Below are 26,497 nucleotides of genomic sequence, written 5' to 3' on the forward strand. Positions count from 1 at the left end.
TAAATCTGATTGAACAAGTCAAATAAAACTTACTCACTGTCCAAAGCTGGCTTGGTGAGTCCTCTGTCTGCCACTCCTGGGCAGAGGTCAAAATGTCTTTGTTTTCGCCCAGCTTATTAGTGCCATTCCTAGCCCCGCAGGCTTTGCCTCAGTCGCATGTGATGCTCATTTTTCTTTAGGACTGCCACCCATAAACCACAATTTGAGTGTAGCAATCCATAAAAAAATATTGTGCTGTCCCTAATCACCTGAAGAGGTGGCATATGTTTTTGTCACTGACAGTTTTGTGAACTACTGTCAGTTCCTCATTCTACATGTGAACAGTGTGGTTCATCAGCAATTACAGTTATTTTTTTACATTCTCGTTGCAGTGGCTTTTCCCATGGCCAGGCAGCACTTTTCCTACTCTCCAGAAGTGCATCAAAGATTTCAGCCCCAAATATGGGCAGATGAATGACATCTGGCCCAATGCAGATGACTTCAGAAATGTGTAACAGATAATGTGCCAGTTTTGGCTTTGTGCCTGCTTACTGACAGGGAGAGGCAATCTGGTCCACAGAATAACAAGAGCATAAGATAAAAAGACAAGTCAGCTCTGGCAGAAAGCAGCACGTAGATACCAGCAGCCGTAAGAGACAGTGTGAAGGTGTCCATATGGAAATTAGCACAGATTAATTAATATGATTCTGTTCTGGAAGCAAGGAAACAGAATTAAAGATCATCAACTCTCTCCTGAATTAGAGCTGGGAATTGTGTGAAATGAAAGCAGGTCACATTAGTGAACAGAAGCTGAACTTCCTGTGATTCTAATGCCCTTTTAACAGGTTGAAAGACCCTGAGTGATAACGAGGTTAATCTGTCAGTTTAGTTTGTGGGGTTTATCTCTTGTGTCTTGTAGACCTTCTCATGCATGGTTTGGTTGTGGCTTTGCCCATATAATGGCAGTGCAGTCACACTACTCCAAAAGCACACATATGTTTAAAAGAGTTACACTGGGGTCACATTTCCTGTATGACTCAAGAAGACACTAAGCAATCCATACCATTCCTTGTAGCTTGCTTGCCTTAGCACACCAGCAAACAGAGAATGCCATTAGGTTACCCTGCCTCAAAGAGCAGACACACAGCTGCTGAGGAGATGAGCAGCAAGCTCTGGAATGTAAAGGGATCTCCTATACTGCTAAAAGGGACTAGAACCATGATCTGCCCAAGTTTGACAACTCATTCAGTGCATTATCTGATTTGAAACTTACCTTCTCCAGGGTACATATCTCTTCCATCAATACACAGTTTATATCCACATTTATTTTCTAGAATATCTGGCATGATTTGGTAAACAAAATGTTCCACAAAATTAGCTTCATTGGTGTGGCTTTTGGGGTAGACAACATATGCATCATATATCTTCCCATCTGTAAGGCAAAACACAGCAGAAGTGTTACATTAACATGAATTAGACCTGTCCATTGCAAAACCTAGAAGAGAAATAAAACTATCAGTCTTTGAAATACATCAAAGTAGAAATTCATGTTAATCTGACTAATTTGTATCATTGGATGTATGCTTGGAAATTAGAGACTGTGCACATTTGGAGTGTTCCATGCTCAATTATTATGTTGTCTTTCGAAACTTTGGAGAACCCAGCCTTTGGAACATGAAGACTTTATCCCAAAGTATACAGAGTAAGAATTCAATTGGCTGACGCATGTTAGCATGAAATGAGACAAAGCTCAGAATTTCAGTGATTTCTATTAACAGCCTCAGTCTTTCAGGACAAGATGCTCCACTTAAAAATCTCATGCCTTGAAGAAATTGCTCATCATTTCCACAACATTTCATACTTCTGAGTGAAAAGCTCTGTGACTCAAGAAGCAGTCTTGTATTCAGAACCAAATACAAACTCAAATATTTCTTTTGCTCTTTTCTTAATTTTTCTCAAATCATTATGGTACTTTCACAAATATGTCATTTATTTCTGTCCAGTGTTGCTATCTAGGTTGTTGTTCAGACTGTTCTTACAATAAATTCATTTAAAACAAACAAACAAACAAATAAAAACCAGCCACTTCCATGGTCTGATTAATTTAATCATAAAATAACTGGAAAATACCCTAAATAGCACACTTCTTTCCTCTTTAAAGAGAACATAAGTAATTAGATCAGCTGTGGACATTCAGACATCTATTGTAGGATTCAGATTTAAAAGATGTAAATTTAGATGTCTACATGAAAGCTAGGTGTCTGAAGTCCTGCCACAGTCAGTGGGGAACTGACTATTGCAGCTAGTGAATTCTAGAGTGGTTCAGGTTATTCTCATGTAAATGCCAGGGACCCAGCTGAGTTGCCTTAGCATAGGTATCTAGTGCCATCTGAGCCTTCCTCTGGTACTCTGTCTGACGTCCAGATCCTTCTCCAGCAATCTGCAACATCTGGCAGATCTGTGTTTGTGTTATGTGTTCAGTTTTTTGGCCATCCCAAATGACTCCAGATGCCCATGTTCAGACCACTGACACAAGATTGTAGTGCCTGGTTACCTCAGTTGATTTTATTAGTGAGAAGCTGGATTTGGTCACCTAAAAACATGTATCATTAGGCACTGCCTGCCTTCAGCTGACACTGCAAAGGGGTTCAGGTTTCTCTTAAGTCCTAAGAGAGTTTCAGTGGTACAGCTAAACCCAGTCCCAGATCTCCAAGTTCTGTGTCTATGATGGGAACTTGCATGTGTGCACCTCAGTTGCATGTAATTAAATTTAGATGTCTTAATCTTGAGCTGATGTCCATCGCTGTAGTTGGAGTCTGCCCAAAAGTGTATTCTACAATCTTAGTACCTTTCGCTTTGGCTTACAAATATTGCATTGCACTAATGTGCTCTAATGTGTGTAAAACATTAGCCAACAGACCGGTTCCTTGGCATCAGAGAGCACATAAGTACTGGTAATAGCACTGTAAATTGTATTTTCACTGGCATTCAATGTATCTTGGCAAATATTTTTGTTTAAAAAATATGAAACCAGGACTGAACCTCTTTTACATCATGCATCACTACAGAACCCAGGAAACAAGAAAATGTTAAGCACTACCATATTACTTATGTCTCCTCTTCATTAAATTATTTCAGAAGGCATGAGAAAGTGAAAGATCAGGATGGTGTGTCATACGAGTTAATAAACAACTATCAAAAAATTCTATTTTCATGTGATTTGCTTTTTTTCCCTTTTTTTAACTTCCTTGCTCAATCCTTACTCACCATCCTTGACTGAAAAAGGCTGGAATATCTCCCGATATAGCAGGACGATATCAACTCGGAAGGACTGATAAAGTATAACAGACACTGCTATTGTGAATAGTAGAACTAGAGATCCTGTGATCAAGAGGATGTTAGGGAGACCCACTGCAAAGAAGAATATATTGTTAGCCATTAGAGAAGTTAACCCACATGCTGAAGCCTCAATCTCTTGTGTCCTTCTGTTGCCTCTTTAAGGAGCTCACAACGATTACAACAAAGCTTTTTCATTCTCCTGGTAGTGTAGCCAACACAGAGAATGAACTATAAGCATACAAAGCAGTATATAATTAATATTTATTTCCATTGAATCCAAACCTACCTACACTAAATACCGCAGCTGAAGACAATGTTGAAGTATTTTGTAACCTTGCAAAACTGTTAATAACACAACCAGCAACAACATCCAAGCACTTTGTAAGGCATCTAAGACTATGCATGACAACTGTAAGTGTCCACAAAAGGACAAACTGAGGCTTCTGGCAAAATTGCACAAACAGAGTATAGAAGGACATGTGCAAATAATAAATCTGCAAGATGAGAACAAAGTACAGAGAACAAGCAGGAAAACAGAGCATGCCCTGGTCACAAAAATAATATAAACTATGCTAGAGGCAGATGATGTTCTCCCCTGCCTTTTCCTTTGAAGATGATCAAGGATCATAAAATATCAATGACAAGTAAGGAAAACTGGGAAATAAAGCCACTCACTTATGTTTCAGTTTTCCTCATGGGAGAGCTCTTGAATCTACCCACATTCACATCAGAGATTAAGACTTATCAAGGACAGAGTCAGACTACATAGAGGAAAAAAATTTCTTACAATGAGGGTGATTAAACACTGGAATATGTTGCCTAGAGAGGTGGTAGATGCCCTGTCCCTGGAAACATTCAAGGTCCAGGTTGGACAGGGCTCTGAGTAACCTGCTCTAGTTGAAGATGTCCCTACTAATTGCAGGGGGGTTGACTAGATGACTTTTAAATGTCCATTCCAACCCAACCTGTGTTGTGATTCTGTGATTCTATGAGGATGTCAGTCACCAACACTCTGCTATCATATGCACACAGCTAATCTAGGACAAGACATAATTATCACTCTCCTAGGGAAAAGATACATTCTATCACATCTCACATAGCTGCATTTCTGTAACAGCCTGTTTTTCCTCCACTGTGACTCACAGAGCAGAAAACAGTCTAGATATGTGCATCCTTCTAGATGTCATGTAGTTCTGCTACAGCAAGAGACAATGAGAGGAGAAAAAGCAAGGTCATTTTGTACTCCTTCCAAAGTATCACAGTATCACAGTATCACTAAGGTTGGAAGAGACCTCAAAGATCATCAAGTCCAACCTGTCATCACAGACCTCATGACTAGACCATGGCACCAAGTGCCACATCCAATCCCCTCTTGAACACCTCCAGGGATGGTGACTCCACCACCTCCCTGGGCAGCCCATTCCAATGACGAATGACTCTCTCGGTGAAGAACTTTCTCCTCACCTCGAGCCTAAACTTCCCCTGGCGCAGCTGGACATATCGAATTCACCTAGGATTTAGTATTTAAAAGAGTATGAATTTCAGATAGCCAAGTTTGAAATTAAATTATCTAAAGCTTCACAGAGCAGTTGTACAAAGAATTCATTATTCCTGTGGGAGAAGAATAATGGCAAGTGTCTCATAGAAGAAATCTGCTCCTTAGAAAGGTACCAAAATGTTCTCCAATTGCCTTTAACACATAGACTCAGAGCAGTTCCATGTACATTTTTTTCTCTGGCATCTAAACTCATTAAGACATTTCCATTCACTATCCACCTTTTTTACAGCTTCACAGATTGCATTGGGTTGGAAGGGACCCTCAAATATCATCTTCTCCAATCCCCCTGCAGCAAGCAAGGACACCTCTAACTAGATCAGGCTGCCCACGGCCACATCAAGTCTAATCTTGAATGTATCCAGGTATGGGGCCTCAACCATATCCCTGTGCAACCTGTTACAGTATTTTACTACTCTCATTGTAAAGAACTTCCTCTTTATGTCTAATCTAAATCTACCCTGCTCCAATTTAAAACCATTGCCCCTCATCCTATCGCTGCATGCCCTTCTAAGCTTCTTTACTTAATTATTCCTGCCCAGCATGACAACTCATCATCCTAAAGCTATAATAATGTAAGCATTTTAGGAACTTTTCTGTGATGCAGATAACTGAAATTATTTGGATTAAAAAAGATACCTCCAGATGTCTTGGACTGGGTGATGAACTTTTGTTCCCAAAGAAATATACATTACAGTTTCCAGATTGCACATCATGTCTGCATAAAATGACCTGTTTTTATTTTACTATGTTATAGCAAATATAATAATTAATTGTCACATGGAATGCCCTGGCTTGGAATATCACTATAAATTTAAATACCAGCATTCTGGCAATATAAATGTGGAGGTCAGTTCTGGCATCCTCACTGTAAAGACCCTTCACAGCATCTCAGCCCATGGAGGGTGATTTTATGTACTGGTATATACTTCCCCCAGCCAAGCCTTGTGCATTCAGGGTAGGGATCAGACTTTGAAGGCTTTCCCCCTCTCTGCCTGCAAAAGACCCATAAGACACATGCCTGAAGCAGCAGGCCCTTCCCCAGCACTTCAGGAGGTGCATCTTGCAGCAGGTTGAGGATCCAGTCCACATTTCCTCTACAGAAGAGGCAGCAAAACAGATTGTAAAATGCGACAGATTGTATGCAGCCACTAAGTATGCTACAAGGTCAAGTCACTGATCATCACTAAGGAGCAATTTTAGAGCTTTTGCTTGGACCTGTCACTGAGTGAATGAAATAAGGCAAAATATTTAGCCAAGAAGAGTCTCATATTGGAATTTACAGGTACCCCAGCTTCTGCAGGAGATGTTGAATAAAGTAGTACTTATGAAAGAATCCTAAAAATATTAGAGCCTGAGAAATTCCACCAAAAAGGTATCAAAATAGTTTACATGGATACTTTCCCTTTCCTCTAGTAGGATGTGAGGTAAATTTGACATGATTTTCATATTCTTGATGTTTCTTTCTTTACTGTTTAAAGGGAAGGAGAAAGAAACTTCAGGCATGTGATGAAGCATAGCTCACCAGAACTAGGAGTTTTGAGGAAACCACTTCTGTAAGAGTGAAGTGGACAAGAAAACAATCTATCTATTTTATAGTGAAGTCTGGCCATTTTTTTCTTAGTTTTATATGTGTTATATGATGCCTGTGAAAGAACTTTCTCTTTGTGGACCCCTTCAAATTTTATGATTGGATTGAATTTCCTGGTCAATACACATACATGGACACAAAATCTGGAAACCACTATGTGGTGAGGACAACCCAAGCATCAGAGAATGCCTGATATTTCTTACTGCTTCATTTGATGGCAGCATTCCAAATACTTCTGCAATGCATTGAGAAAGTATCTATAAAACATCTTGATAAGAAACACGTTCCAACAACAGCTCCTGCAATTATGAGCCAAAAAATCCCCACTGTTTGCAATTGGTTTTGCACAGATTAGACCGAGGCTGGAAAAGAAGTAATCCATTTCCTGTATTTGTAAAGCTTCAGTAAAAGCACTCCACATGGGTCTCCCAGGAAGAGCAGGTTCAGTTCCCAGTAAGGCTGACTCAGTCTGTCATTTCTCTGGAATAAATTAGGTCTCTTCATCACAATAGGAACAAGGGCCAGAAGTCACTTCTGGAGGCCTTGCATAACAGATCCTGTTGTTCAGTTTGACTTTGCTGTATCATTTAGCAGCAAAGAGTTCATGCGTAGACTGTCTTCTAATACTATTTATTTATACTCAATAGCAATGGGAATACAGAACTATCAATTCACAAGAAACTATATTGGAAAATCCAGCCCAAACAAGTCAGAAGTTAACATTTGAAGGATTTCCTGACAAACTCTGGAAGAACAGCAGGGGTTTCTGTAACCAGACAGTAAATGCAGAGTTCTGGGTCTGGAATTCCTGTCCACATCTGTCTACCAAAGATGAGCCTGAAGATTAGGTTCAGCACTAAGTACCTTTGAGGAAGAACAGGACTAATGTTCTGGGCCAAACTCATCTCTGCTCCAAATGTCTGGAATTTTAGCATTCTCCAGAGAAGAGCATTGAAGCCAGAAAGATATGTGGTCTTCTGGCTATTTTACACTTCCTTGTGATTAAGAATTGAGGAATGATCAGGGGGGTCAGACACAAGAAAAGCCATCTCCAGTCATGTAACCAATTCGGTAGTTCTAGTGAAGAACTAGAAGCCAATGGCAGCTTTTATACTAATAAAAGGAGAAGGACTTGGAAAATATTCAGCCAGCCTATGTATTCTCTAGCAGACAAGTTTAAGAGGATGCTAAAGGGATATTTCTCACTTGGTACAGCTCTGCTGGTAGAAGGATTTAACACTGTCAGTGTTTCTTCAATTGCTTGTCATTGCCTTTGTCTCAGGAGCTAGCAGCTTCCCTTCCACTGCTTTTGTGAGTACTGATCCACAACTATCAGTGGACTGAACTGGCATAACCAGTGTAGCTGGTTAGCTTTCTGATTCTTGAGACATTCATTTTCCAGCATGAGAGATATCAACCAGTTGTGGAGGGCAACAAAAGAGTAGTCATGCAGGCAGAGTCGTTATCTCTTGCCAGGTGTCCAGCAAGACTAGCTACATCTTTGTCACGAAAGGTGGAGGAAAATGTAATTAAAAGAAGTTCTTGCAAATTCCTTAGACTTGCTGTGACCCAAGACATACTACACATCAAGTTACGTAGATGATCTCAGAGCACATGAGAAGACATGTCTTGGGGCAGAGAGGGAATGTGAAATCTGGGATGATCTCCATCTCTGGAATTAAAAAGGGAGACATAGGATTGAAAGATCTGGAGGAAATTAGAGTTTAAAAGTTGTTATGAGTCATGAAGAATGTTTTTTATGAACAAGTGTTGATAAAGGAGTCAGAAAATACCAAATAGCTTCAGGCAAATAGAGGAGACAAAGAACGTGAAATAGTGTTCAAGGATGAGTTCCCTACTGACTGGCAATGATCAAAGTCTAGGTACAGGATGGGTGAGAAATGAACAGAGAAAGATCTTCCTCAGAAGGAGGAGAAGCAGCTATGTAGCAGTACCAGCAGCTGAATGATTCAGGAATGTTAATCCCTCCTAATGGAGGCAAGAAAATAGCTGCAGAAACTGTCAAATTTCAAGCCAAATCCTCATTAAATCCTTCTGCTAAAGCAAAGAAAGAATTTACTCAGTTTCTCTGTGTCTACAAGGCATAGCATGTGTAGTCTAGATACCTCCAAATCATATCAAAAGGGGCTGACTGCACCACATTACTCATGATAACTGAGGAACTTAGGTCATGTAGCTTATCTCTAAAGAGCTGATCAGGTTCTCTTAGCAGCATCTATTTCCTATGTAAAAATCTAAATGCAAAGACACTTGGGATGGGTAGACATTTGGGGCAGACAGCTGAGACACTTTTTTCACAAGACAATATTTTCTTTGTACACTTGCGTGAATGCATGCATGTGAGCACTGCACATACCCTAGACTGGAAAATATCCTTTTTGCCCTGTGAAGCGTCAAGCAGCTTTGACACTGACATCCATTCTTGGCAGCGTTAAGTGAGTGCTTTTATTTTCTATGGAGGCAAAACCAAACATTTCTCACAAGTCTTGACTGTGAAAGAAACTCCTCCTTTTCTTCCATGTCCTCTCTGGCAATTTTTTCTGCTCTTATGCACATTACAATTGTTACCAAAGTAAATTGCTAGGGTTAATTACAGCGATATTATTAACAGTGAACTAGTACTCTAAGTACTTGATTATGACTCAGAAACATAGATTTCATTCTTGGTTCCCACAGAAAATTTCCATGTGGTAAGCCAAATCATTCATTCAGCAGGTTTTTGAAAGCAGAGACTATTGCTGTGAGATTGAACAGTTATTAACCCAGAAGACTTCTAATGCGACTGGTTATAACACCTTTGCTTCCTCAATCTTCCACTTGTACTGCTAAACGCTTTTTCTCTACTTCATTAAACGTCCTCAAAATGCATTAATCTGAGTAGTGAGTGACACAAGCCCTATTTATATCTTACTTCCTACCACAAATCTATGCTACAAATAATGATAATGTAACTCATACTGAATGTCCTGAAAATAAAGAAATTAATCAGAATGCAGAGTAAGAACTCGTGTAAAAAGAACATTAACAAGAAAATAGCTAGCAGATACACCTTCTGCTGTGGGAAACACTAAGGAGCAATGACATATTTAAAACAAACAAACAAACAAACAAACAAGCAAACAAAAATACACACTTTTCCCCCTATTAAAAATAAACAAATCAAACACAAAAAAATTAGAGTACACATTTTTATTACACATTTACAAGACAAGAGGCACAAGCACACCCTAAAGCATTTTTATTGTACTCAGAGGCAAGCTGTCTTCTGTTTAACATAAATATTGCTCAGCTGTGTGAGGAATGAGTGAAGAAAACTAAAGCAGAGCAAAACCATTTCTGGACATAACACTGCTTACACCAACAATGCTGAGGAGCAGAAGCAGGCATCTTGACAATAGAGGCAACAAGAAGGGAACAGGTATCCACACAAAGCAGGCAGCAGCAAAGAGGGGTCACAGTCAAGAGCTTTCATGAACATTTAATGGAGACCTATGGATTAAAAAAAAAAAAAAAGTAGATTTGTCTATAACAGAAATCAGATTCATTGAATCACTTGATGAAAGCAGAATGTAAAATATACTTCTTCCTTCACCTAATCTGTAATATGGGGCAAATAAAGAGACATTGCATGAACTAGAGCAAGCAGGAACTGTTACTCAGTTTCCTTCATTCTCACTGCAAGTACACTCCCACACTCAAATACTTCAGTGCTGAGCTGATGTGCTTCCAGATTCATCAGTGATGCTATGCTTGCACTCAATATTCAACCAAAACATCACCTGCTACCTTCCTGTGATAGTTTCAGGCTGTACCTTTAAGAAAGATAGCTGCAAATTCTCCAGCTGTACAGTTGGGTGTAAAAAGGAAAACAAGAGAGATAATTATAAACTAATTTAATTTGTAGATGGGTGGGATGTAGTTTTACGATCTTACATTCTTTTCTCATTCCATCTTTCTGCTGGCATGCTGGCAGTTTCTTGCTGGACAGAGACCTCTTAATGGCTAACTGTGAGATAAGCATTGCTAAATTATTAATGACGCTTTTGAACTGACTGAAATTTTCCTCACATCTCTCCTTTTCTCTTTTCTTCTGATTAACCAGAAGGTTAATCAGGATTAAGAAGGGAGGGGAGATGCTGGGGGGGAGGAAGTGAGGCAGCATCCCCCTGGATAAGGGGGATTTCTGTGCTGTTTGCTTTTTTGTCAAAACTTGTTTAATATTGTAAATACTGTGTATTTTGTACATACTCAGTGCATTCCTTTTAGCTTTGCAAATACAGCTTTCCCGTTGTGCTTCCCCAACTGAGTTCAGCCAAGCTTTTGTTGATGTGGGTGGGTTAAACCATCACATTTCCTCTTGAGAGTAATTGGTGACATTCTGGTAGATGATGCCATATCCTCTGGTACAGTTTACCTACATCCCCTCTAGTGTAGATTACAACAAGGAGATAGGTCTATGCTTTGAAGCCCTGATCTTGCAGGAAATTATGAACAGTCAAGTGTATTGTTGGACATGGAGCTCTACACACTCTGTGATCACAATACACTTGACTTTGTTCTTCCCATCATCCTCTTACAGAAAATTAATCCTTATTAAGTGCCTATAAAGGACCTTGGGATTTCTTCTTAAGGTTCTCTGTGGGTCAGCATACCTGAATGGATAAGAAAGGAAAGCACTGACTGCAGCTTCTTTTTGTTCCTTCACAGACAGAAAAGCATTTTCTGCCACAAGAATCTAACCAAATGTTTCTGGCAACAGTGCTTAGGGATATGACTATCCCCATTAGAAAATAATTCCTATAGGAGTTATAGACCATCCCAGTCCCCACCATTTACTACCTTGGATTTTCCTTCTTTGGCAGAGAGAAGGGAAAACCTGTGAACACAGTGACACTCAAATCGAGGCAGGATAAAGCCAAACACTACAGAAGTTAGATGTTCCAGTTATCATGGAATGGGAAGTAAGGCAAGCAAACTGGCAATCTGGCAGATGAAATTCTTGGTTTTAAATTTTGCCTATTTTCTGCCAGGGTTCCACACTAGAAACAACGGTTTCTCACAATGCATTGTAACAGTGATGACCAAAGAAGAGGTGGATTCCTTGCCCAGCTCTCATCTGCTGAGGATCCCCTACAGCCTGAATATTTTGCAGAGAAAACTGCACTATACCAGCGTGCTTCAAATCCAAGTGCATTGCCTGCCTTCAAAGCATGAGGAATTTTCACCAAGCAGAAATATTCTAGAAACAGGATACTCTTATCACAGTGCTGATACAGTTGTGCACTGTGTATTTAATCTCTTGCTGATACCATTTGAGCAATGCCCCTTTCCTCCCTCCCAAGCTCTAACTTCCACTCTCCACACTCCCACCATCAGAATTACCCTAAGGACTTACATAACCCAATGAAGCCAAGCATATCTTGCCACTGGCTTGAATTTGTAAGGAGGAAACACTCTGTTTTTTCTTATTATTAACAGAAACAAATAATAAAATACAATCACCAATGTATTTCAAACAAAGGTCAAGGTGCAAGAAAACAAAATGAAAAATCCTACCTTCACACTGTGCTTTGAGTTCTAATGTTACTGTGGCTTTTGTGTTGTGCATTTCATTCCCCACTACACATGTGAAATTTGCCTGCAGATCCTCTTTTTTTACTTCAGATATATCCAGAGTTGTCTCTCCATAATGTACTTGCTCACGTCCTTCAAAACTAAGAGAAAGAGCTGGTGCTGTTGGCTTTAATGGCTGGTACAGCTTGCATAGAAGAAAGATTATTCTGTATTTTATGTACTTACAAGTGAGTTTTTTCATGAAATCTTGACAAATTTAAATGCTTCACTGGGTTGTTATCTATATCCCATGTGACAAAAGCTATTGGCTGTTTCTTAATCCCCAGGCGGGCCTTACATTTCAGAGACAAAGCATCACCTAATCAAGATACAGAGACATGTAAACACTCCTTGATGAAAAACAAGCATCATTTTATTTCCCTCACAACATTTTTTCCACAAATCTTTATACTACCTGTGAGTTTTATCTTAACAATTTTGACGTATTTTTTCTGAACTATCGGTGACAAAATGGTGACAAGAAGAGACTTGAAATGAAATAGTAAAATGAAATTTTAAACAAATAACCTAATACAACACCAAGGACTATAAAGGGAAACATTTATGTTTGTTAGGATGAAGGCAATGTAGACTTTACTTGTGATGCTTAACCCATGTAATCAGCTATTGAGGGACATGGAAAGCAAATGCTGGTTTACACATGAATGTACATTGAAATCACAGAATTGAATTTTGACATATATTATTTTGAATAAGTCTAGTGTGCAGAGTCTTATCTTGGATTTTATTCAAGATGGACAAAAAATAAAGTTAATCAGTCCAAGCACAACTAAAGCAGGAAATTACTTAATAAGTATTTGCCACTGGGAAATATTTATTCCAAACTAAGAGTTGCCATTGCACCAGAAGAAGAGATAACTAAAACTTTTAAAATCATTTCTATGTAAATCTGCATCTAAGCAGAGCTTAGATAAGATTAACAAATTTTATTATTTACTTTATGAATTGGCATTAGGGAGCATGGAAAAACCCCTTGATGTTTTCAAACTGAGACAAGAGAACCAGTATAGCAAATGTTTTTTTAAATGTGAAGTGAATTTGCTCCACACAAGCAGTACTGGAATACTTATTGTCCAAGGAGCCTGGGGAGGCGGGGGGAAAGGGAGAGGAAAGGGGCATGAAGAGCCCACAAAGTGCTAGAGATGCACCATCTTATTAGAGAAAGGTGGTCCTGCATCACAAATCGTCTAATCCTGAGTGAAAAACTGGTGAGAGAAAGAGGAAAATAGAATGGGAATGTGAGTCAGTACAGCAAACCTCTGAACCACAGTGCAGGGCAACTCAGACTCAAACCTGTGCCCCTGCAGTACCTGACATCAGAGCAGCATGGCTGTAGAATAGAAGCAGTGGAGTGGTAATTGAGATCCCTTGTTCCAGTGGCCCAGATTCACCCGTCCTGCCTTGGGAGACAGACACCCTGGGCTGCCTGTTTAAGTTTCAGATGGGCTCGGTCTCTTTTTGGAGTTCCACCTTTCTCTGTTGACTGTACAAAAACCCCAAATCACTTGCCCTCTTACCACAAGCATCTTGCTCTGATGCTGTAAGTTTCTCTGGGTAAATCTAGATCACTGAGAACATCTATGGTTATAAATGTAAGGAAGCGAGGCAGCAAGTTCTGCATCACAGGCTCTCCAACCTGCTATTTCAAAGTTCACTTCCCTGTCCTGTCTTTCAGCCCTCCCAGTATCTTCTGACCAGACAGATCTGCTAAATGCTAGCTAACATAGACATGAGCCAGGCCCTTCTTGTGGATGGGCATCACATTGGCCAGTTTCCAGTCACCTGGGACTTCTCCAGTGAGCCAGGACTGGTGGAAAATGATGGAGAGAGGCTTGGCCAGCTCATCTGCCAGCTATCTCAGCACCCTAGAATGGATCCCATCTGGTCCCATGGACTTGTGAGTATCCAAGTAGCTCAGCAATCCCAAACTAATTCCTTGTAGATTTTAGGGGTACTACACTGCTCCCTGATCCCATCAACCAGTTCAGGAGGCCAGTAATCCTGAGGTCCTCCTGCCTTACTGTTGAAAATTGAGCCAAAGAAGGTATTTAGAACCTCAGCCTTTTCCTCATCTTTACTTACAATGTTACCCTCCAGGTCCAATGAGGAGTGGAGGTTCTTCTTGCCCCTCTTTTTAGCATAAATATATTTCTAAAAATGCTTTTTATTATCTTTCACAGAAGTGGCCAGCTTCAGTTCTAATTGGGCTTTTGTCTCTCCAATTTTCCTCCGATGATTAAAAAGGAATTCAAGGCCCTTGGACAATTGATTGATGGGGCAGGAGCTCAAGTGGTGGTCTGCTCAGTTCCCTCAGTGGCAGGGGTGTACACTGAGAGGAACAGGAGAAGTCACACCATCAACAATTGGCTGAAGGGATGGTGCCAGTAACAAAATTTTGGGTTCTTTGATCATGGGGCAACTTTTGCTGCACCTGACCTGCTGGGTCCTGGTGGCGTGCATTTATCTAGAAAAGGTAAGAGAGTCCTAGCACTAGAGTTGGCAGGGCTCATTAAGAGGGCTATAAACTAGGTCTGAATGGGTTGGGTGAGGAAACCAGTCTCTCTGGAGAGGAGAGAGTGGGACACAAATTAGGGTCAATTGAGAAATCAACAGCCCTGCTGAAGTGCATGTACACCAACGCATGCAGTATGGGTAACACACAAGAAAAACTGGAAGTCTTGGTCCACCAGGAAGACTATGATACAATTGCTATTACAGAAACGTGGTGGGATGGTTCAAGTAATTGGAGTACTGCACTGGGGGATTACAACCTCTTTAGGAGAGATAGGCGAGGGAGAATAGGAGGAGGGGTAGCTCTGTATATTAGGGAATTGCTAGATGCCACAGAACTTGAGGTTGTGGATGAAAGGGTTGAGTGTCTGTGGGTCAATATCAGAAGGAGGCCTAACAAATCTGACATCCTGATTGGAGTCTGTTATAGACCACCCAACCAGGATGAGGAGGCAGATGAAAAATTCTATAAGCAATTGGAGGCTGTCTCAAGATCATCAGATCTTGTTCTTGTGGATGACTTTCACCTGCCAGACATCTGCTGGGAACTTAACTCAGCAGAGAGGAGGCAGTCCAGAAGGTTCCTAGAGTGTACAGAGGACAGCTTCCTGGTGCAGCTGTTAAGTGAGCCCAGCAGGGGTCAGGTTCTGCTTGACCAGTTCTCAAATAGAGAAGGGCCGTTGGGAGACGTGACGGTGGGAGGCTGCCTAGGGTGCAGTGATCACAAGATAGTGAAGTTTTCAATATGCAGGGAAATAGGGAGGAGCACTAACAGAATCCTCACTTTGCACTTCTGGAGGGCAAACTTCAGCTTGTTCAAGCAGCTTATTCAGAAAGTACCCTGGGCAGCAGCCCTTAAGAACAAAGGGGTCCAGGATAGTTGGACTTACTTCAAACAGGAGCTCTTGAAGGCACAGGAACTGGCAGTTCCCATGTGCCGAAAGATGAGCCGCCAGGGAAGGTGACCGGCCTGGATGAGCAAGCAGCTCTTGAAGGAATTAAGGGGAAAAAAGAGGATGTATCACCTTTGGAAAGGGGGGGAGGCAACTCGAGATATGTTTAAGGATGCTGTTAGAACATGTTGATCATCAGGAGTTGGAAGGGGTCAAAAGATCAAGTCCAACCCCCCTGCCAGAAGAGGACCATGTTAATTTTACAACAATTTAAAGCCTATACTTACCAAGCTCCACTTTTACTACATCTTTATCCTTTGGAAATAAAATTTGAAGAGGTAAAGGTGAGGGTTTTGCTTTAGAAATTAAGAAGAGAAAGAAAGCACATATTAGAAAGCTGTGAAAATGCATTTTGTAGGATAATTATTATCACCTGTACGGTTAACATTTTAATACCTCAAAGTATATTTTCAAGCAAACACTATGACAGTGTTTCACATGTCTGTTGTGGTTCTCTGGGTTTATTACTATAATGAAGTATTTGGGGGAGTCTGTACATGTTAATAGTTTAAGTGTTTCTCACTGTTAATTTCAGTTTTTACCTTTGCACATAAAGAGAAAGGGAAAGTTTTTGTTTGTCAAGTACTGTTATAGCGATTGAGTGGGGGGGGAAAAATCCAAATTAAAAAAACAGAGAGAGAGATAGAGCTAAAGTGATTCCTTCCAACATCTGAGAAATAACGCACATCTGTGACATCAAATAGCTAGTTTATGCTTATGAGTAGCATTTCAGCCGTGTACTCTCTATACCCTCTATACCACAGTTTCCTGCCTGTGTTCCTCTCTGTCTCCCCATATCTCGCAGCCTGAAACCAAGCACATCTGCTTCCCAAGACTCTCTCTGCTGTCTGCATACTTACTGCTGCACACAACTGCTTCCCATTATCAGTCTGCCATGACATTTCTCATCTGTCATCATTAGAACAGAACAGAACAGAACAGAGCAGAGCAGAGCAGAATAGAATAGAATAGAATAGAATAGAATAGAATAGAATAGAATAGAATAGAATAGAATAGAATAGAATAGACAAGACCAAGTTGGAAGAGACTTTTGAGATCGAGTCCAACCTATCATCCAACACTATCTAATCAACTAAACCATGGCTCCAAGCACCCCATCCAGTCTCTTCTTAAACACCTCCAGTGATGGTGACTCCACCACTTCCCTGAGCAGCCCATTTCAATGGCCAGTCACTCTTTCTGTGAAGAACTTCTTCCTGACATCTGGCCTTAACCTCTCCTGGCACAGCTTGAGACTGTCTCCTATTGTTCTGGTGCTGGTTGCCTGGGAAAATAGACCAGCCCCCACCTGGCTACAACCTCCCTTCAGTAGTTGTAGACAGCCCTGAGTCTCCTCTTCTCCAGGCTAAGCAACCCCAGCTCCCTCAGCCTCTCCTCATAGTGCTTGTGCTCCAAACCCCTCACCAGCTTTGTTGCCCTTCTCTGGACATGTTCCAGCAACTCAACATCTTTCCTAAAATGAGGGTCCCAGAACTGGACACAGTACTCAAGGTGTGGCCTAACCAGTGCTGAGTACAGGGGTACAATGACCTCTCTTACATTCTAGAAGAAATAGTATTTTTCCTTTGATATATCTATTTGCCATCCTCAATAATAATTGTTATAGATGGATCCAAACTATATCCATCTGCTTGATTTGAATTGGGCAATCAGAGCTTTCAGATTTCTTCCCCTTCATGCATGTTTCTTCTTTTCTTGCCCTTTATACTGTCTCATATTTCCCAATCCAAACATATTGCTTGCAAGCCTTTCTGTCATCTGAAGACACCTCTGTGAAATCTTTATTTCCCTAAAAAAATCTGCAGAAACTCCTGCTACCCAAGCTACCAGAAAAGCAATTCTCTTTACCCATCCTGTTTCTAATTTTCATTAGCTGGATCTAGTGAAAAATAAATGCAGCCAAAGTCAGTAACTTCCTAACCAACTGACTATGCTAAGTTCTTAGCTGCCAGCTCTCACTGGCAGAAGTTCCTTTGAGTCAGTCTGGATCAGCAAGGAAACAGGAATATAGGTCATAAGCCAATATTACAAAAAAATAACAGCCCCATTCATCAACATAGTAATTTTAAAGACTGATAAAAGCTCAAAGAAGTTGTCATTAAATGCTTTAAACTTAGTAAAAACTGGAGCAGACATGTCTCATTCAAGAGAAATCTAAAAGTTTTTTCACTCCTACTATCAAATCAATGCTAGGCAATCAGGATGGACCAGAAGGTGTTGAATTGTAGGCCAATTAGCTACAAATTCTTCTCCACTTGAACAAATAGAAAGCAAAGGTTTATGGCATTCCATTGAGAAAACCCTTAATTTCACAAATAAGTGCTGCCAGACAGTTCTACCAAGCACAGTATATAACCAGAGATGTTAAGACACTTTTAGCAACAAGCTGAATGTGGCCAGGTCCAAATTTACCCCCATCTTGCTCCAATTGCATCTCAATCCACAAAATTACCTAAAAAAAAAAGCTGATCTAAAGTTTCATTATGTAAATAATACAAACCAACAGAAACACTTTTTAATGTACAAAAGCAGCTTCCTTTGCTTCAAGCAAACATCAGTCTCTTTTATATCAACAAGCTACAAAACGACAGTCTTACCCTTACTTATGAAAATCCTTGTTGCTGATACATTAAACACCTTTCCTTTATGAGTGTAGGTAAATTGACAAGTATAATAACCATCATCCTCCTTTCCTGGGTTGCTAAAAAACATATATTTTCCTCTCTTGAAGTATCTCTGTTCCTGAAGAGGTTTGCAGTCCTGGAAAAGAAAAAAATATTCGGCTGCAAATAGCTTTCATAGTAATGTGATCTACAGCTGGCACTGTCAGGGTTCTATTTACCTTGTACCACTGGATGATAGTAGCATTCTTGTAATTGTCAATTGTAGGACAAACGATTTTTCCAATTCCAGTGTCATTTGGATAACGAATCTGACTTGGGAAACACACTCCTTGCTTGAATGGGTGCACCTGCACATTTGCGTTGAATGAATTTGTGCGATTATCTGAACTTGAAAAATAGTATAAAGATATGTCAATGATAGCATTTTTGTGTGGAATATGTTAAATACGTTTAACAAAATATTTGAAGTCTTTTTATGTGAACATGTGGATGATTACTGTAGTTCAGCCACAGATTTCAGTTACCTAGAAATAACAATTGCAAAATGAATACTTAGATAAATTGCTGCATATCATGAAAAAAAATAATTCATTACTTCCACAGCTAACAATTGGAATATATTATTAAAACATGTAAGTGGGTAAGGGTTAATTTTTTCAATGTTACACTTACAAATATGTAACACAGGTGTAGTTTCCAGAATCCTTTCTAGAAATTGGCAGAAACCAAAGAAATCGTTGCGAGGAAAATATTTGTGATCCTTCTTCTTCTGCAGGAATCATTTGGTTAGTATCTGTGTGATACCAGCTGACCTTCACAGCTGACCTCCATCGTGGGCATTTTATAACAAAAGCCTCACCTTCCATTGTATCGACTGCGAATGAACAAGAGAGAAAAATCCCACATGAATTAAACCTTAACCCCACTGTGACAGTAGAGAACTTTGAATTCTTGGGTCAGTATACCAGTGTTACAGTTTTAAGGCTATAACTGATTTTTTTTATCTTTTTTTTTTTTTTCATTTCCAGATGTTTAAAGTCTAGAGATGGACAACTTTTAGAGCGTGTCAATATATCTCAGTCAATTGGTCTGCAGAATTTCTCATATTTGCAGCACAAACTTGTTTGGTCTCTTCTGTTGGGGCTGCCCCTTGCTTTGGTCCCAGCTGCTTTATCTCTGGTTTTGCATGCAGGCTGAATCATCTTTTATTTTGGCTGTGTAAGGTACTGGGGGGGGGGAGGGAGAGGGAGAGAGAGAGAGCAGGCTGGCTGTCAATACAGTTCCCTGGGTCCTTTATCCGGGGGTGGTGGTTTTGTGCTGTTGTTGAGCTGTAAATATATGCAAATATACCTTGTACATGTTTATTGCATTTTATACTTTTATTTTTAGTCTACTTTTGTAAATATAATTCCATTTTTCTTCCAAATTCTGTGTGGGTGTGGTAAATTTACTCCGGGGAGGTAAATTTCTAATATGTAAGAGTGAAATCAAACTCACAACAGCCATTCATATCCCTCTGCCTTCCTGGGGGAACAGTAGTAGGAGGATGCAGTAGAGCTTCTTTCTGAAGCTCATCAAATTGCAGGGGGAAAAAAAAGAGATAGAAAGAAAGAAAGAAATGGAACCAACTGAAAGGAAGAATCTTATGGAAAGGTGAAGAGACGCCAGAAAGGAATGAGACAAATAAGAAGCTTAGGTAAATAAATCACACATGCTCACACATAAGAAGAAAGAGGACCAAGATGGAAGTTTTTTGATAGGTTTGGTTTTCACTGGGTGTATATCTGCTTTTCAGTGCTGAAACCATCATATATAACTGACATGTGAATCAAGTAATTTGGATATATATTTCAATTCTGTCTTGAAGGGACAAAACCTCAAATACGCCCTGAAACAGACAATGGAACAGGAACCAGGAGGTCCGGTTTTCCAGGATGTTGCCCAGGCTTGTCTGAATATGCCCTGGGGTGCAAGTGGGCCAGGTGTGTGTGCCTTTGGCCATGTTTGGAAAGAAAATGATTCTATAGATTAAAGTATCAGGTTTCTATCTCTTAATCTTTGTTGCCCCTTGCCATCATTGTCAGAGGAAATCTATAAATGCTAGACCAAACAGAGAGCAATTTGCCTTGTTTTACCGGCAGCAGCAAACAGCAACAAGCGCTGCTGCGAAGGTTGCAGCTAAAGAACCTCTCCATAGCAGGCAAAGCTACAAAAGTTGCCAAGCCCAGAGCTGCAGGAATGAGAGCTGCTCAAAAGCCCATGCACCAAAGCTACTCCAAATCACAGCCCACCCAGATAGCCACATTATCTGCCTGCCTACACCGTGACAGGGACGCATCCTTCACAGAGAAGCCTCTCCCCTGCACAGCAGCACCCACATGCAGATGCTGCCATTGCTTTGTTCAACCAGCATGAATTCAAATGTGCCATCCCATATTCTTGGGATTATAAGCACAGTAACCAAATACACTGGATAAAAGTGATTTGCAGTGAGTAACCCAGCAAATCTGGTTTTTATAGGCATCTGTTAAAAGGTTCTGTTGCCCTAGCTACTCTATTGGGCAAATTCTAGAGTTCCCCTTAGTGGACAAAGCCGGCATGTCGCCCAAGTCTTTCTTTACACTTTAAATTACTGTTTTCCGTTTCTGGTTTTTGCTAATATTGTTTACATTGTTACATGTTCCTGCTTGTGAGATACCTTTCCACAATCAAATATTTCAAATCAGTAAATAGATTTTGTTAATATTTTATACAGGATGCTTTATTAATAAAGTTATTAATAGTTTTATTAACAGTTCAGCCCAATATTTAAAATTAATAACCAGAACAAATTCCCAGGCCCTTGAATAGTGAACTGGCTGCTGAAAACAGACAGGTTAATCTGAAAGTGAAATTGCATTTTGGAGAAGAGAAAGGTGAGAAAATAAGCAAGAATCAAGACTGGACAAAGATGGAGCTTGGAAGAGGGGCTACACTGGATAAGGTTGCATGAAAGTGAGAGCAGATAACCAAATAGCTAACCAAAATAATGAATATCTATCAAAAATGATGCTCTGTGGGAGTATTGCCACTGCCTGGCTTTAGACACACAGGTGCACAAATCAGGTATTAAGTCTCTCTATATATATGAACCCTTGGATTCTGCTCTGGTTGTTCCTCAGGCAGTGGTCCATCTGCAGTGACATTAGATATCATCTCACTTCCTAATTTAGGTACCTAAATTAGCCATATCAGGCAGAAATACCCCCAACCCTGTCCTTTTAAAATCATTCCTCTGAGCCTCGCAAAGGCAGAAGGATGTAACAGAGATGTCAGGAAAGGAAAGGTGGCACTGTTCTACTGAAGGAGAAACATATTCAAATATGGGAACAACCTGAATATTTCTACAGAACAAATCACAATAAAAAGTATTTTTCAAATGTGACTTACACATTTCAGATGTCACGGGAATTGAGAAGATGCATAGGAAGATCAAATGTGCATACCCCATCGTATTCCTAAATGAAAAACAAAACCAATGCATTCTCAGAACATACTCCAAATCAGCGTTCTAATATTATGGCACTGAGGTATGCCTACTAACAGGTACATATATGTTCTCAGGGGGGGAAAAGGAGCTCATAATAGGTGCGTGTTATGAACTTCAGTCTAAGCTGAAACTTCAGTCTGAGGAGAGTTTCAGTATAGTGATGAAAAAGCACTGGATCTGTGTTAGTACTATACCTGTGATTATTTTTTTCCCCTTCCAAAATTGTATTTGGCAACAAGCTGTTTATATTGCCATTTATAAAAGTGAACAAACTTTATAAAAGAACCACAACTTGCATGTTGACAAAATTTGGAAATGTTATTGAAATTTTCACTTTTAAAAGCTTAATAGACTTTACAACATAAATGTACTGTGAAACAGTAGTTGTATGAGATTTGTTTACTAAAACATAAAATTCATTAATTCACTTTTTGAAAGTTATTTTCATTCTTTTATGAAACCAGAAAATCTATTCTTATTGAAAATAGGTTATTAGATTCAAACAGCAATGACAGTGAACTTATTCCAGAACTAGCACTCAGCAGATGGCACCTATACTAGTTAGAGCTGTTAAGTGTAAAACATAGCAATTTCTATAGTAAAGTATAGAAACACTAGAATTGATATGGATGCTATTCTTACAAAACATATTGAGGAAATAAAGTACATAAATATACTACACTCTGAAAAGAATCCATTGCACAGTAAATATTTTCTGTGTCTTTGAATAATTAGTAAAAATACCTGAAGGCAAGTCCATTTCTAAATACCCTTCATTATAAGGCAAATCTTTGTTGCTCTTAAAATTATTTGTCCATCACATAAACATATCTACTATTTTAATCTTGTTCTTGAGATAAAGAAACACGTAAGTGAACTGAAATAAACTTTCTTATAAAATACTTCAGTTATTTTTGGATAAACGATAAGATAAAAATTTGACTTACCTTCTGGAATACTCAGAAAACTGAAAAGTGGCTTGCTCTCTGTGGCTGAATCCTTTACACTGATTTCCCTGCTGTAGCTTGTACCACCTACTAAGGGAACTCTGTTTCACTGCCTATTGCAGTTCGTGTCTCTAGGAACAACATACGTAGCTTCATTATGAGACACCTCCCACTAAACAGAACATGGAAATGACTGTAGCAGTCTTAAGTACCTATCAGAGATATCTCATATCTCATAGTTACAGTTAATTAGATATCTTATGAGAATAGTGTAGGTTTTTCATTAATCACAGATTATTCCATTTCTGCATGATTCTGATGCAATAAATCTGGGAGATGGTTATGGGATTTCTCACATGCGTGGGATAAAAAAAGAACAGACGCTGAGCCAGCAGAGGGTGCTTTGGAACAGATTTTGTCTGAAACCAAGTGGCAGCTTCACCTGCTCCAGTCAGGCAGCAACTACTAGAGGACAGTTCTAGAAGTCCCTGGAGCACCAGGAATAGTTTTTTGAATGAAGTTGCTTTGCTGAAGTCAAGGTGATAAAAGAAGGCTGCTGAGAAACCATTTGTCTACATTTCCAGCTAAATTAAGTCTCTGAGGCAAAAAAAAAAAGGCTGGAGGGACAGACAGTTCCACAGGAAATCAAGAAACAACTCTGAGCATGGGGGAGATGAAGAAGTCACCTCAGTGTACAGTGACTGACAATAATGACGAGAGCAGGAGAGGTACTCAGCAGACTAAACACATATTTTTAGGGAGCATTGTTCACAAGCTCTGAGCCAACTTCTAAGCATCAGCACTAAAAATAACCTACCAGATGAAAGATTCCAAACTATTCTCTTCTTGTGTAGCTGCCAGTCTAAAGGGGCAATTTCAGTACAAAATCAGCCAAATTCCCTAGGGCAAAACAGGCTGTACATCTTAGCAGGATAACCACTAAAGACATTTCGAGAATCAACTGTCCATTCTTTCTTTTACCAAACAGGAAGATTTTAAGCTATGGTCAGCCAAGCTCTTATTTTTCCTGGCAGTGTTACAAATACCACTTATCATTTCCAATGTTCCTGGGACACTGTATGCTCATTTCAGCATACAGTAACTCCACATCAATACATACAGATGTAACAATTATACATCAACATTACTGATGTCACATCCATGTTTTTCCTACTTAATGCAAAAATGCCAAGAAAAAAAACAAGATCAAAAAAGCAAACAAAACACACCACAAAAACTCCAGCCTGTAACAATGAAATCATATAATCTTAGAAAGCTTTTAGCCAAGTCCACCACTAATCTATGTCCATAAACACCACAAAGACATGTCTTTTAAAGGGTGACTCCACCACTTCCCTCCAGTAGCCTATTCCATTTCTTGAAAACCCTTTCATCACAGAAAGTTTTCCTAATGTCCAATGTAAATCTCCCCTGGTAGAGCTTGAGGCCATTTCCTCTCATCCTATTGCTTGTTACTTGGGAGAAGAGACCAACCTCCACATCAGCCTCCTTTCTGGAAGTTGTAGAGAGTGACAAGGTCTCCTCTGAGCTCCTTTTCTCCAGACTAAACAACTCCAGTTTCCTCCACTGCTCTTCATAATACTTATGCTCTAAACCCTTCTTTGGACACATGCCAGCAACTCAGTGTCTTTCTTGTAGTGAGGGGCCCAGAGGAAATAGTATTTGTTGGTACGGCTTCATTAGTGCTGAGTCCAGGGGACAATCACTTCCATAATCATGCTGGCCATGCTATTCCTGATAGAAGCCAGGATGCTCTTGGCTTTCTTGGCCACCTGAGCATGCTTCTGGCTCTCATTTGGCTGGCTGTCAACCAACACCCCCAGATCATTTCCCAGTGGGCAGCTTTCCAGCCTCTCAGTCCCAAGCCTGTGGCACTGCATGAGATTACTGTGACCAAGGTGAGGATCCAGTGCTTAGCCTAGTTGAACCTCATACTGCTGCCCTCAGTCCATCAATCCAGCCTGTTCAGATCCCATTGTAGAGCATTTCAACCTTCAAGCAAATTGACGCTCCTACTCAACTTGATGGGGTCTGCAAACAACCTGAGGGTACACTTGGTCTTCTTGTCCTGGTAACTGATAAAGATATTCAAGAGACTGAGCCCTGGCAAATGCTACTTCTGACCAGTCACCAATCACATTTAACTCCATTTGCTGCTACTCTTAAGGTTTGGCAAGTCCGTTTTTCACCCAGTGTACGCTTATCCAAGCCATGAACAGCCAGTTTATCCAGAAGAATGCTGTGAAAAGCAATATCAGATGTTTTACTAAAGTCCAGGTGTGGCAATGCCAGCGATGAGCAGTGTGAGCACTCTGGCAGTGCAGGCCTAGAGCCTGACATGGTGGTAGGCCATTCTCAGCAGAAGTGCAGAGCCAGCTAGCAGTGTAGCAAAACAGTGCTGTGCCTGCAGCATGTAACTAAAGCAGGACACTGCTAGCTATAAACACAGAAAGTTATCTTGGAACAACAGGACATGCACCTGCATCAACAACTTCATTGTGTCATTAGTAGTTGGACCAATAATCTGTAATAGTGCGATGTGTGGTCACTCATAGGGGACCAATGAAGCCATGCCAACAAGGCACTCCAAGTTTATATGAGTTGTAGAAGTTCCCTTGCTATGCACTTCTGCCTTTCCTTTCTCTTCTTCTACACCTTACTTTACTGTGCTATACTCACACCATAGGCCTGCACCATAGGCCTGCAATACTGGAACAATAAAGGAACAATACTAGATCATATTGGTCAGCTGTATTGACTCCATCTCCGTCGTCTATATCCAGGTAAACAACATTCACAGCCTTTCCCTCATCCACTAAGGTTTGACGCAGGGTGTAGGCTGGCTTAACCTCGGCAATCCCACAATGCTTTGGTCAGCTGGTCAAGGTCAGCTCATATCCCTGCCTTGAAAGACTCACAAACCACTCCCTTGCTCGGATTCATGCAGTTTCATTGGAATCAAGGCCCTCCTCATTTTGGGACTACAGAGAATTTATAGTCTGGAGTAACTATCTGCATTCAACGGTAGATTCAGCATCCTCTCACCACAATGTGTCAAGTTAATTTAGAGGAAGGTCAGATATATTCAGAACAAACTAACTTCCATTGTCTGGGTACAGGATAAGCTATTCTATCATAAAGCCCACTGAAATGTGAAACCAGAGATGTTCATTTTGTTGCTCCATGCCTCAGAAGAGCCCTTCATCCTATAGCCCATTCCCAATGCCCAAGTTGTTCCCAGATGATGGTGCAGGTAGGAAACTGATTTCCTGGCTAAAAGATACAGTGGCCTGCCGAACAAAAGCTATTCTGCAGATTTCTTAAGAACCTACGAGCAACACTGAAAGCTTTATAACTTTTGGCCCAGCTTCTCAATAAAATCCTGTTTGGTAAGTATATGAAAAAATGTGTCCAGAAAAACCTGTCAAGTAATTTCTTTGAGGACTTAGATCCCATGGCAGCCTGTATGCATAGCACTTCAGCAACTGAGAGAATCATTCATCTTTCAAGCAAAGAGGTCAAGTAATGGGTTTAAAGTGAAGGATGGAATAGTTATGCAAGATAACAGGAAAAAAATAGCAGGAAAGGTAGTGGAGTATTGGAAGAGGTTGCTGGGAGCCTAGTGCCACTAGGTGTTAGATCATGCAGGAAAAAAATTAGAGAGGCAAAAGCCCATTTAGAACCAAGACTGGCCACTGCTGTAAATGGCAAAGGAAGAGGCAAGGACAAACTCCACTCTGTATTGGATGCAGAGGGGAATATGGTAACAAAA

The 26,497-nt window shown here is 40.2% G+C and overlaps 1 protein-coding gene across 1 annotated transcript in view; it reads right to left on the reverse strand.

The window, feature by feature from the left end:
* Window positions 1-23,210, reverse strand: part of IL1RL1 (interleukin 1 receptor like 1) — a 28,227-nt gene extending 5,017 nt beyond the window's left edge. The window contains exons 1-10 of the mRNA XM_068138134.1: window positions 22,705-23,210; window positions 21,658-21,725; window positions 18,901-19,102; window positions 18,447-18,615; window positions 18,202-18,364; window positions 15,811-15,879; window positions 12,285-12,417; window positions 12,042-12,199; window positions 3,247-3,390; window positions 1,253-1,411 (exon numbers count right to left, since the gene is read on the reverse strand). Of these exons, the coding sequence (XP_067994235.1) occupies window positions 1,253-1,411; window positions 3,247-3,390; window positions 12,042-12,199; window positions 12,285-12,417; window positions 15,811-15,879; window positions 18,202-18,364; window positions 18,447-18,615; window positions 18,901-19,102; window positions 21,658-21,718 (1,258 nt within the window). The 5' untranslated portion in view covers window positions 21,719-21,725; window positions 22,705-23,210. The remainder of the gene's footprint in view (window positions 1-1,252; window positions 1,412-3,246; window positions 3,391-12,041; window positions 12,200-12,284; window positions 12,418-15,810; window positions 15,880-18,201; window positions 18,365-18,446; window positions 18,616-18,900; window positions 19,103-21,657; window positions 21,726-22,704) is intronic.
* Between the last annotated feature and the right edge of the window lie 3,287 nt (window positions 23,211-26,497).

The sequence above is a fragment of the Melanerpes formicivorus genome, unplaced genomic scaffold (genome assembly GCF_026170545.1).
Source record: "Melanerpes formicivorus ecotype bairdi unplaced genomic scaffold, bMelFor1.0.p_v2 SCAF_1, whole genome shotgun sequence".
NCBI classification, from domain to species: domain Eukaryota; kingdom Metazoa; phylum Chordata; class Aves; order Piciformes; family Picidae; genus Melanerpes; species Melanerpes formicivorus.